General features: G+C 37.8%; 2 protein-coding genes across 6 annotated transcripts in view; one reads left to right on the top strand and one right to left on the bottom strand.

Moving 5' to 3' along the window:
• The window catches only part of ARFIP1 (ADP ribosylation factor interacting protein 1), a 109,740-nt gene extending 106,687 nt beyond the window's left edge, over positions 1-3,053 (bottom strand). For 3 of the 5 annotated variants that reach the window (XM_063107825.1, XM_063107832.1, XM_063107828.1), the window contains exon 1: positions 2,831-2,926. The gene's annotated coding sequence lies outside the window, so the exon portion shown is untranslated. Of the gene's footprint in view, positions 1-2,830; positions 2,927-2,965 lie in introns of those variants that run through there. The other 2 variants (XM_063107826.1, XM_063107830.1) reach the window with 1 other exon arrangement.
• A 6,953-nt stretch (positions 3,054-10,006) lies between these two features.
• On the top strand, positions 10,007-11,545 carry TIGD4 (tigger transposable element derived 4). Its single transcript, XM_063107526.1, has one exon. It carries the CDS (start codon positions 10,007-10,009, stop codon positions 11,543-11,545), a length of 1,539 nt encoding a protein of 512 aa, XP_062963596.1.
• Positions 11,546-13,435: the final 1,890 nt, after the last annotated feature.

Raw genomic sequence — 13,435 nt, 5'->3', positions numbered from 1 at the left:
CCCCTCCCTCACAGACATCCATCCCCAGGGGAAAACCTAACGATTATCATTCCATATGCCTCCTCCAAATTCACTTCTTTCTGTCTATTTTTCAGTATGATATTCAACCAGGTACTCATCTGTCTAGAGTAGTAATCTACAGTTAGACAACCTAGGTTCAAATGTGGGCTCCACCAGTGTAATTCTGGGCAGATTACTTTAGCTTCAGTTAGCCATTTAGTTTCAGTTTCACCATCCATAAAAATGGGAATTTTAGCCACTTAATAAATTTGCTGGAAAGATTAGATGAGATAATCATGTAAAAGCATTTAGCATAATGCCTGGCACACAGTAAGCAAACAAATGTAATTGTTGTTACGGTGTTTGATATAATCTGTCTTCTGAATCTGTCATTACCTTAGGAGGAAACTAAAGGGTTATTCTGACTACTCCAAGTGAGGATGCTAGACAGAGGGAAAATTATTTTATTTTGTGAGAAGACACTGGTTATTCCAAATACGCTATGAAGAGTTAGCTGCACAGGACTCTTCAAGTTCTAAGATTCTATGAAACGAACATCAAATCTTTAGAAATTCAGCCATCAATCAACAAACACTTCACAACCAAATCAGTAAGCTCAAATATGCACTCTAATATTTATATTCAGCTTGGAAGGATACTAATTCACAAGAAACAATCATTAAAATATCTAATACAGAATGGAGATAAGCTTATGGACCACATCACTGAAACATCTCATTTGCTCTTCCTAGCAAAGCCTCAGCCCAAGACAGATGCCTCCAGTGAAAAACAAGAAAATGAAAAACAAAGTATGACCAAAATTTAAATTTCTTACTCTGAACCGTACAGTTCAGAGTACGTATTTAATACATATTAAATAATAGTAGCATCAGTTTATAAATCAACTGCTAACAAGGCTAAGTAACATTTGAGCATTGGATCTTCAGAGCATTAGCCACAGACAGCCATCCCTAAAGAGAAACCTCAAAACCACAAATCAGGAACTAAATAAGTAGGCAGTCTCACTTCCCTCTCTAAGTCAAGGAAAGGAATTTAGAAATCCTTAAGTTTTTAAATAGTTAGAGATTTCAATATCAAACTAGAATCCCTGCATTCTACTCTCCTTGGCCCCCAAATAAGTCATTTACAAGTTGGAAAAATAACAGCTCCGCAAATAAACTATTTTCACTAACTTCAACAAGTTAGTTTGACACTGTCAAAGCAGTAGTTTTTAATCCATCAGCAGTTTGTATCTCTCCTTTCAGAATTTGGTAAAAAGCACTCAAACAAAGCTTGGCATATAATTTCAAGGGTAGGGATGAGGAAGACCTCTGAAACTCACTGACCCCTAAACCATGGACACCAAGTCATGACCCAGGATTAAGGCAGATGAAAATCCAAGGAAAACTAATTTATCAACTTGAAAAGGAACCAAAGTAACTGAGGCAGGGATTTTAATCCAGACAATAAAGTATTAGAAACATTTTTTTTCTTTTTTTTCTTTTTTCCTTTTTTAAAAGATGACCGGTAAGGGGATCTTAACCCTTGCCTTGGTGTTGTTAGCACCACGCTCACCTAGTGAGCTAACCGGCCATCCCTATATGGGATCCGAACCTATGGCCTTGGTGCTATCAGCACCACACTCTCCCGAGTGAGCCACGGGCCGGCCCCGAAACATTTTCTATTTTAATAATCTGTATTAGATTTGGTGGTTGGGAGAGGTTGTTGATCACGTTGAGCAAGAAAAACAAAAAAACACAGGAAAAACGGAAGAAAAGTAGAACCAAAACAGTACTAAAATATAAATTGGCTGCAGTCGCTCAGAGAGAGCAGCTTTGAAACGGCAATTCCTGCAAACTAAACAGAGGGCTGACTTACTGTAACCAATTTTGGTCCCCATTTCAAAGCCAATGAAGTTAATTAAGTGGCAAACGTGAACACACCCCTGTCGGTGAAAGCACAAGTTTTTGAAAAATCCTGCAAATCTTCCATTTTTTCCTTACCAAATAAGAACCGAGTTAGAGAAATTTAGGAGAAAACGAACGGAGGCGGGGGACAGAAATCCTAAAAGGGCAGCTAAAGGATCTGCAGGAAGTATAAAGTACAAACTTTTTGAGATCAAAGGGCTCAAGAAGAAGATAAGAACAAAACAAAGGAAGTAATAATAAAGTAAAAGGGAAACACTGTTAAACAAAACAAAACAAAACGAAACAAAAAACCTCTTTCTTTTTCCTAGACACGTAAACAGCAGTAACCTTGCAAAGAAAAATGGACCAGAAGACAACAGCACAACTCTCTTCCAAAACTCCAGCATTTCTTGGACGTCCTCACAAGCACAGTCAGATTTGGGACATTTCACAGGGAAGGCTCCTCCCTGCCCCGCTGCCAGATGAAACTCTCGGACGGACTATCACTATCTCCCTTCCTCTCACTGCAGAAGAGAGGAAGTGGGAGATGCAGGGAGAGGAGGAGAGAAATAAAAGCTGGACACCAAACCTGAAGGTGGCCCACTCCAACACTTAGTCAAGAAAGATCTGGATCCTGCAACCCCTTTTCCCACCCAATGCAAGCAAAGTCGAGAGGGTCCCGCCCTGGAAGGGCCAGTACTTCCCCTTCACTCGACTGTTTCGGGGGCGCACTCAGAGGGACAGGAGGAACGAAGGGGCAGAAACCAAAGGCACAGTACTTGGGCAGATAGGGCACAGACTAAGGATAGAAGTGACCTGTAAAAGTCCGGAACAGCGAACCCAGAGGCAACGTGTCCGCCCCGCCAACCACCTCAAACAGTCTTTCCCCCGCCTCTTCCCCGGCGGGCCCGCTCCGCCCTCACCTGTCTGCTGGGAACCCGGCAGCTCTCAAGTCGAGGATTATCACTGCCTCTGCTCTCTCGAATCGCCTCAACCCCGGCAAGAAGTGAACGGAAATGTGACCCGGACCTTCTCCTTCTTCCCCTCCCCCCACTCACCTCGAATCCTCAGGGGCGGGGAGCAACTGCAGCTGTCACAAGCTCACACTGACCAACCGCCGAGGACACTCAGCCCGGCGACCTCTCAAGCCTGCCTTCAGAACCAACCGCAGGAGCACCGAAGACGGAAGTGAGGAGGCCGGAAGTACTGTTATCCTTGGCCCTGGACGGCCTCTCTCTCCCTCAACTGGTCCGGCCCAGCCACGTCTCGATGGTGCCAGCGCGCCTCCCACTAGGCTCCCTCAACCCCTCTCCCGCAGGCCGGCCCCGCCCCTCCAGCCGCGGCCCTAGCAACCACATCCGGGACTCCGCCGGCGCCGTTGCCCGGGTAATTTTCTGGCTGAGGCCGCATTAGAGAGGAGTGTGCGCTCGGGACCCGAGGCTCCAGCCAGCGTTGGGAGATTGCGGAGAGGTCGCTCCCCTGGTCTTGAGTGGTTGGAGGTCTCCAGGAGCCCACAGCTTTCCTTCTTTCTCACTCACACACTCCAGCCTCACGCGTTAGGCGTCCCCCACAACAGACGATGAGGCGGTGCCGGGAGGATGAAGGTCGACGTAGCTCACCGCCACTCCACTGCAGAAGAGCCAAAGCTTGTTTCTCAGCCAGCGGAGAGCACGAAGGTTATTCCAGCCCCGCGGGGTGGGGAGGGGGGTGGTGAAGAGTGCGGAAATAAGGGAGCTGATGGGACGGGGGTGCCTCACCCTCGCTTCCCCAGTGACCCCTCCGGCCACGTCTTGTGCCCACTCCCTTCCGAGAGACTAGAGACCCGCCCGCCCGGCATCCCTGAGCTCTTGTTACTTGCTGTCTTGATCACTTTCTGCTCTGCTCGCTCGCTGACAGTGGATCCCTAATACTTTCTTGCCTCTCTTTTTTACTAATCAGTTGAATTTGAGTTAATCAAAAGGGAGAGAATCTGGGTGGACCTAACCTAATCACATGAGCCCTTTTAGAGCAGAAAGTTTTCTTCTTTTGGTGGCAGTAGAAGTCAGAGAGATTTCAAATATGAGAGAAATTAGACAGGAGAAATGTTCTCTGTAGCTGAAATGAAGAGGTCTCCAGTCAAGGACCAGAGGGAGGCCTCTAGGAGCTGAGAGTGGTCCCTGCCGACAGCCAGCAAAATAACCAGGGACCCCAATCCTACACCAGCAACTGAAATCTGCAAAAAAATCTGAAAGAGCTTGAAAGCAAATTCTTCCTAGAGCCTGCAGATAAGAGCCCAGCCTCTGACTGACATCTTAGATTTCTGCCTTTTGAGACCCTAAGTAAGCAGAGAATTCAGTTAAGTCCACCTAGACTTCTGAACTACAGAACTGTGAGATAATAAAAGGGTGTTGTTTTAAGCCACTAAGTGTATGCTAGTTTGTTACGTAGCAATAGAAAATTAATACATTTATAAAAAACTATTTTTTATCTGTAATTATTCTTTTAGGATAAAGTATAGACTTCCTGAATAAAAAAGTTATGCATATTTTTAACATTTGTGTATCATATTGCTAATTTGCCCTTCACAAACTTTATACCAATTTATTTGTGTAAATTTATGTGCATAACAACCTATGTTACTGCACCCTGGCAAACACTAGATACTGCTATTCTGATAGGCAAAAACAAACAAAAAAACCAAAAGGTATTTCCTTTTAAAAAAGATTTATATTTCTCTTATTACTAGAAGGATAGACCATTGTTTTCTTTATTTGAAGTTCAGCTGGTAAGTCTTTTTTGGTGAATTGCCTATTCTTATTCTTTGGTTAGCTTTACTGTTGACATAGAGAAAATACTCTCTAACAGGTAATACAGCATTTCTCTGCTGTGATACTTTCAAGGGGAGAATGATTCATGAGCTTAATTGAGAGGATGAGTATTTCTGAGAACTATTAGCTGCTGCCATTACTCTCTGCAAAAAAAATATCCCAGATGTTATACTGTGGGAGATTAGGCAGTTACTTTCATTCATTAGGCAGTGTTACTGAACTCAGGTCCGGCTTCCTGCCTCCTTGCGAAGGACAGAAAAAAAGGACTCAGAAGTCAATGGTTAGTGTTAGAAAAGCAGATGTATTCAGCTGAAGTAGACGGTAGGCTATCCCATCTCAATGATTTAGATTTACTGAGGGGTTTTTAAAGGAGGGGTTGAAGGAATGGATGTGGGAGGTGAAAAGCAGGAGAGAAGGAGACATGAGCTGCGAGGGGTCCATGTCTATGGGTAAGGTACAAGATCTCGCCAAGGCCTTGTCTGGTTTCTGTACTCATCTTCGCTGTTATCTCAGGACTCTGCAAGCTTTTGATTTGCTTCAGTGTACTCGGCTGGTGCCCAAGGTCAGCTTCAGTCATTTGGCATTGATCATTTCTCAAAACTCTACAAGTCTCAAAGAAAGAACTCTTAGCTTTGCAAAGAACTAATTAGCTTCTTGGCATTGTTTTCCTATTTAGCAAGCAACATAAGAAAATCAGGGGATGGGAAGAAAGAATGGAGAGAAAAAAACTGTCCTTTTTGAAATCCCTTCCCAACCCCCCCACCGCAGCCCTGGCTGTTTTAGGTCCCAACATGGCTTCAGTCTTGCTCACCCCAAAAGCAGTATTGGTGCCTTATTCTTTTCTAGGGAAAAGGTCTAGCTTCTCTGGTTTGGCATTAGAAATGTTATTATTGTTTTAAGAATAGAGATATATTGTATCTTACCATGGGAAATTGTAACTGTTGTGTTTGTACTATTAACTCAGAAAAAAAAAACTAATATCTTTCTTAATAAAGATATCACTATTTTCAATTTGATCAAGGTAATCTGTAGTCTCTGATTATGTGTATTATACTGCTTTAACTAGGATGGGTTAAGAGAGGAAATTCAAGTTTTTCTGTAATCCTTATTATTTGAGATGATTGGGTTTACTTCCAACAAATGAAAAAAGGCAGAAGGAAGGAAGGGAAGAAGGGAGGGAGAAGTTGGGAGATTCCCTTTTTCTCTTAGAAGTAGTTTTGGTTGGTTTTGTCTTTTCTTGAAAATTTGGTTCTTACTACTTCAATTTCTTTCTTTCTTTTTAATTTAACTGATTTTAATTGAGCAAAGAATGATTCATAAATTGGGCAGCCGCCAGAATCAGAATAGGTTCAGAGCGACTCTGGGGCTACTGCGAGGTTGGCTACGATTTAGAGATAGGAAAAGGAAAGTGAGGTACAAAAACAGCTGCATTGGTTACAGCTGGACATTTGCCTTATTTAACCATGCTTTGAACAGTTGGCTGCCTGTAATTGGCTAAGACAAGGCTACTTGTTACAAGAGTAGGTTACAGTCTGTTTATACATTAAGTTAGGTAATAGATCACTATGTCTGAAGAAACCTTTAGGCAAAACTTAAAGTAAAAATCCCCCCCCCCCCTTTGGTCAATCTCTCAATTTTGGTAGATCTAACAAAACTTAGGCACTGACATCACTCTCTGTCACCAGGTAAATGGTCTTGTGTGTTCTCAAATTCCACTGAGAAATAGTAGAACACTAGCTTTTATAAGGTGAGATCAAGGAAAAAGAACAATAGAAAAAAAAACTGATAAACATTAGTTTACTTTTTCATAAGGGTTTGGAGGAGAGGGGACTTTATTATGCTGGAATCTCCAGGGGGGAAAAAAACCCTTATCTGTTTTGGGATCTATCTGCTTTTTTAAAGTTTTAGTTTGATTATATGGTACTCAGGATGAGTGACTCCATTTTGCTTTTATCTGATCTGTTGTAGACTAGTGCAGGAACTCAGTCCAAAACAATGGCCTCCTGTAATTTTGTTTTATAATTCCCCCCTTTTGGTCACGTTCTCACCTAGGTGAAAGTATGACCAAAACTTAGGGCATCAGCGCTACTGTCAGGGTACCTTCACAGTTACCAGTCTTAACATGTTACCTCAATTTCTGAAGGCTGGTATCTTCCTAATAAAAGCAAGATATTTTTTAATTTTTATTTTGAAATAATTGCAGATTTTTGGGAGATTGCAGGAAAATTTACAGGGAGATCCCATATACTAGCAAGATTTTTTTTTTAGTTGGATGGTCAAATATTATTTACTTAGAAAGATTAGCCCTCGGGCCGGCCTGTGGCTCACTTGGGAGAGTGCGGTGACCGAGGCCATGGGTTCAGATCCCATATAGGGATGGCCGGTTAGCTCACTTGGGAGAGCGTGGTGCTGACAACACCAAGTCAAGGGTTAAGATCCCCTTACCAGTCATCTTTAAAAAAAAAAAAACAAAAAAGAAAGATTAGCCCTCCCTAACAGTTTGATAAGGTTGCTATTTGTGTTCACTGAATTTATAATGGCCTGTTCTTCCATGGTGGCCTGATTTTGCTTTTTTGTTTGTTTTTTTAAGGTTTAGATAGGCATTGGAAATGCTGACTTTGCTTGGTACTGGGAGCATAGAATGTGTAACTGTGGCTAGAGGAGGCCCCACCAGTGTGATTTGAGGCTACTGTAATATAGTGAAAAGAATGTAGACTTCATGTTTGAAAGCCTAGATTTCAGACTGCACTCAACCACATTATAAATATGTGACCATTGAAATCCAGTTTTACCTTCCTCCTTAGTTATTTGGAATGCAGATAGAAAGCAATATGGAAACTAAAGCCCTGTGCTATCAATATTATTATTTTTAAGAACTTTTTTGTAACAACAATAAAAAACATCTCCTTTACTGGTTATAATTCCTGTGATAAAAATTATTCCTTTGAACAACAAAGGCAGAAGAATTTTTTCGCATTTTCTACTACATTTATTTTTAAATCAAAGTAATACATGAGCATAGTTTAAAAATATCAAATAATACAGAAGAACTTGCAATAAAAAACAACAGTTCTCTGCCCTACCCCCCACCCCCAGTCCCACTCCTCAGAGGCAATGATTTTTAACAGATTCTGTTTCCAGTTCATCTGCTGGTTTCTTGTGTATCTCTAAATAATATGCCTCTACTCTTATTTCTTGATTTATCCATTTTGGACCTTATCTGTTGACTCCCTGCTGTAAAAATTGAGGATTTAGCTCACTTAACATTACTCCCAACCACTTCTCTTTCCTTCACCTCACCATGCTTGATAGTAGTATTTTAATGAGATTTTTAAATACACTTTTGAAAATACAAGTAGACTAAAAATTTTGTCAGAAAAGTTGTCCAAAAAGATGCACATGTCATCTGGGAAACTGAAAAGAAGGTAGTGCCCATACTCTCACACAGCAACACCCTCTCATCAGATTAATTGGTTGTCATCTTGGCTTCAGTAAGCCCAAAGCTTGGCAACAGAGATGCTGACTGGGAAGACAGAGGTGAGCCCATCTGGGACCCTTTGACTGTTCTGACAGTACTGTTTGGCTTAAGAGCTCTAATTTCAGTATATACTTAAGGTGGGATTCTTGCTTCCATTTGCAAGTGAGATTTCATAAAATCCCTGAATTGTAGATTCACACAGCCAAAAGACAGAAGTGAGAATGTAATGACGAGATCATAACCATACATTTGTTGAGCACATTGTTAGGGTGCTAAATACTGTGCTGAGTGCTTTACACTCTCTCATTGAATCTCACTGAATGCACAATAATCCTATGAGGTAGGTACTGTAATTACCCCCATTTTACAGATAAGGAAGTTGAGGTGGCATATAGTTAGGTAAATGACCCAGGATCACATAAATGCTAAATGGCAGAGTTGCTTCTCAGTTCAGATCTGTCTGCTACCAAAGCCCATATCCTTACACTATAAGCCATTTTTTTTTTTTTTTTTTTTTTTTACAGACAGGAAGTAGAGGACCTGAGAGGTTAAGACCCATGGTCACTCTCCTTCGTATACTTAGTCTAGGTCTTTTTCTGCATGATATCCTCTTAATAATTTGTTTATTACTATGTATTTTATCAAATATTTCTGGACTCTGTACATTCAGCTAATGTGTCAAATTGATACAAAAGTTACTCAGTTTTTAAGCTTTTAGGTAGAATGAGATTTAGATTTTTAAAAATGGAATTATCAATCACCCGATTTGAGTTTTTAGTGAAGCATTTTCTGTCAGACTCCTATAAAGGAGGCACTGTCTCCATGTGCTATTAAAAGTTGAACCTTGTGACTACTGTCTGACTATGTTTTTCTTTTAGAGAAGTCAAGAGGGTACAGTCTGTGACCTCATGTATAAAATAGCCACCAAGGATCTGTCCAGCATCATTTTTAGTTCTTTAATTTTGGTAAGCCCACATTTTCAAAACAGATTAAATTTGTCTGATTTATTTCAGAAGTATATATTACAAAGCATTCAAAGACGAGTGAGAATTCAAATGCACAGAGCAGAACTAGAGAACTTTACCAAGAGGTCCTTCAGGAGGTAAGCATTTCTCTTGGAACCTTTGCTTATTGTATTTTCAGAAATATATTCCCATTCTTTTCATTATTATTAAGAGCATAATAATTGGTATAAATATTTATTTTGATAGTCAATTGACATATCACTAAAATTACCACCTTTTTTTTTTCACATTTTCAAGAGACAGAAGAAGATACAGATAGACTCGCAAGTTCTAGAAGGATTCTACCATTTTCTTGTTTACCCTGAAGACACTTGGAAATTAATGGGTAACACATTTCATGAAAATTTCTAAATGTTTTTTCTTCATATCTTTGAGGCCTTTTGTGGAGAATTAATAGGTTGAATGCACGCATGGATAAAATAGATCATCTTAAAGGATTGAAGTTCCAAAAATATATCAGCAGGACTGGACAGGTTTGACATAATGAGATTTCTATTTTAGCTTGACTTCTAGAACTCTGAATAAACTATAAACTGAGCTACACAAGGTCCTAAGAAGGAAGTTTCTCTTCTAAACTATTCTAGTCACATATAACATTTTTGTTCTTCAGATCCTTTGAAAAAGTATATTTAGTCATCAGTTTTCTAAGGTATATGACTATTAGACACTTACCAACTTTTAATATATGAAGTGGGATAGAAAGCAGCAATCAATACCATACTGGAAAACAAACTGAATTAAAGAAATAGACAAAGAAGAGGAAAAATCTCTACATAAGCACTGATTGAGATGGCAGAAGCTTCTGTAGATGCCTCGACTCAACCCATAACAGTGAAGAAAAAGAAAAGCCTATCCATTGAGGAAAAGATCGACATCATAAATGCAGTGGAAAGTGGCAAGAAAAAAGCAGAAATTGCAGCTGAATATGGAATAAAGAAAAATTCATTGTCTTCTATTATGAAGAATAAAGACAAAGTTCTAGAAGCCTTTGAATCTCTGAGATTTGATCCAAAGAGAAAAAGACTGAGAACTGCTTTTTACACAGATCTGGAAGAGGCATTAATGAGGTGGTATCGAATTGCTCAGTGTCTAAATGTTCCAGTTAATGGTCCAATGCTGCGTCTAAAAGCTAATGATTTTGCCCAGAAACTGGGACATAATGATTTTAAGTGCAGTAATGGTTGGCTGGATCGTTTTAAATCCAGGTATGGTTTGGCATTTAGAGCTCAACCTGTAGAAGCTACAGGTGAAGCAGTAGACCCTTCAATTGTCTGGTACCAAAATGTATTACCTTATTATTTAAATGATTATCATGCTAAAAATGTTTTTAATATAAAAGAAACTGGGCTGCTTTACCGAATGTTACCTACAAATACATTTGCATTTAAAGGAGAAACATGCTCAATTGGAAAGTTATGCAAAGACAGAATAACTCTGGTGGTTGGCACAAACATGGATGGCTCAGAGAAACTTCCTTTGCTTATCATTGGAAAAAACAGAAATCCACATTGTTTCAAAGGTATAAAATCATTGCCTGTGTATTATGAAGCTAACAGAATGGCATGGATGACCTCAGATGTATTTGAACAATGGATGCAGAAACTTGATGAGAAATTTCAAGCCCAACAACGAAGAGTGGTAATTTTTGTTGAATCTCTTCCTGCACATCCAGAGGTAAAGAATCTAAAGTCCATTGAGTTAGCATTCTTTCCATCATGTTTTTCTTCCAAATGTATAGCTATGAAACAAGGTGTTATTAAAAGCCTTAAAGTCAAATATCGATTTAGTCTTATCAATAAATTTTTAAGCTCTGTTGAAGACAGCAAAGAATTTACGTTTTCGCTACTAGATGCAGTTGATACGTTGCATCTCTGTTGGAGGGCTGTAACACAAGAGACTATTGTTAAAAGCTATGAAGAAGCAGGATTCACATCTCAAAAGGAAGAAAGTGACACAACACATGCAGAGAGTGAAACTGTTCTTGATTTTCTTGCCCATGCTGTGGGAGCAGGAGTGGAATTTCCTGAAGGTTTATCTATAGAGGAGTATGCTGCCCTGGATGATGATTTGGAGACATGTGAAGCAGCACCAACTGATGATTCAATATTGACCAAAGAAAATAAATCAGATGAAACCATATTTTATACTTCTGATGAAGAGGATGATGGGGGATCTCTAGGAACTGAACTCCCGTTGCCATCAAAAAATGAAGCAATAACTGCTTTAGTTACTCTTAAAAATTTTCTTAGAAGTCAAGATATGAATGATGGACTTCATAATGCTTTAGCAGACCTTGAAAATTTTATTAACCATTTATCACCTAAATAATTATTTATTGTGCAACATCTGAAGAGTAATAGTTTTTCCTGATGTGTTTTAATATATAAGGTATGTAAAGGAGAAATACCACTTAAACATAAAATATGAAGTACTAGTAATCTTTGGTTTAATTGCAAACGTCTTTTTCCTGAATAGCAAATCTCCCTGGTAAATAATAATTAAGTAAAGGAAAATTACAAGTTTCTATTTAGAAAGGTTTTGGGGAGTAGAAAATATATTTCAGGGGCGTTGTACTTGACACATATGGTATACATGTCAAACATGAAAAGAACTCTCCAGCTGTCTGATTTGTATACACTGGATTGATGATTGCTATTTTCTTTTTTAAGTTTAGGTCATGTTCTAGATTACTTTAATTGATCTACTTAGTCTAAGAAACAAAATATCTACCAATAGCTTAGATATTTATTTTTATAAGGACATATATATGCCATATGTATTCTAACCAAACTTTTAAGTATCAAATATTAAAATAATTTAAAATTACTTAATTTTTCTCATAACTAGCTAACCTTCCTAATAAGAAATTATGAAAAACTACTGAAAATAAAATCTGACCTAACTATACACCAAAATGATTAAAAATATATTTCTTACTATTTTCAAATTATTTATATATAATGTCAAATGAAAGGCTATGACACTGTCAGGTGTTTTGGGGTCATCTATAACCAGATGATGTGAATTCTTTCTAAATGTTTATATGTATATGTGTGTATTTAATAGAAAAATACATTACTGAGACATTTATTAAACTCTTATATTTTAATAAGATTACTCTTAAAAAATAAATGTGAAGACACATACACAGTTACTAAAAAAGAAAACGTGGTGCTTAGATATTTTTCTAATTTTAACAGCTCAAGTTTTTAATCTATACTAGGGTACTTGAAAAAGTTCATGGAAAGATTCACATTATCTTTTAATTCTATTTTTCCATGAACTTTTTGAGGTTCCCTCATAATATTTAATTATTTTCTTGATTTTATTGCATTTTATTTTCAGGAAATCTAAATGTCCTTTCAGCATATTTGATATATTTAATCCTTTTTTCCCCCAAATTTAATGGGTAACATTTTAGATTAAAATTCTCTTTGAGGAAGTTTTATCTACAGAGTGTTTTAAAATATTGTATGAAATTATTTAATCTCCATCTATAAAATAATATTTAAACAGAAAATTATAACAATGTGTCAGACTTTTCCATTGTTAAATTTAAAATTCATGTTTATTTAACATATACCTAATTTAAGGTTCCATTTGAAAAGTATTTTGTAAAAATTTAAAATACAGATTATTTTTATTATGAATTATTATTTGTCAACAGATGACACATTTAGGAGAATTTTTATAGAAAACATTTTTATTTTCTGCTGTTGATTTACTTTGCTTTAGAATAGAATTTATTCTGATTTATAATAGTAAGCCTAAAAATTGTATTAAAATTAAGAAAGTTTCTTTTAGAGTTAAATGTAGATTATTTAAATTGAAAGCATTTTATTGATGGTTTGATTTAAAATTCTAATTTGGTAGAATCATTGACCTAAAGGAACTCTTAAAAGCCGCACCCTTAACTATTGTACCTGACATATACTGAAACCGCAATAATTTTTTTTTTCTTTTTCCACTTGATGCCATTTTGCTATCTATTTTACTTAATCATTTGAGATATTCTATGATATAAGAATTATTATCTCCATTTTTACAGATGAGGAAATTAAAACCTGGAAAGATTAAATGATTTGGTTAAAATTTCAGAGCCAAAACTGAAATGCAGTAGTTCCCTGTCTCCTAGTCCTGCATTTCTCTAACTATATACCACAATGCTTCTTATCTATACTCTATAAAAGAAAATTCTGTTATTTCTTTTCCTTGAGT

Source organism: Cynocephalus volans, chromosome 9 (genome assembly GCF_027409185.1).
Source record: "Cynocephalus volans isolate mCynVol1 chromosome 9, mCynVol1.pri, whole genome shotgun sequence".
NCBI classification, from domain to species: domain Eukaryota; kingdom Metazoa; phylum Chordata; class Mammalia; order Dermoptera; family Cynocephalidae; genus Cynocephalus; species Cynocephalus volans.
This window is presented reverse-complemented; position numbering and strand designations above follow the sequence as displayed.

Coding starts and splice junctions, on each gene's coding strand:
- TIGD4 (XM_063107526.1), top strand. CDS start 10,007: ATGGCAGAAGCTTCTGTAGATGCCTCGACTCAACCCATAACAGTGAAG.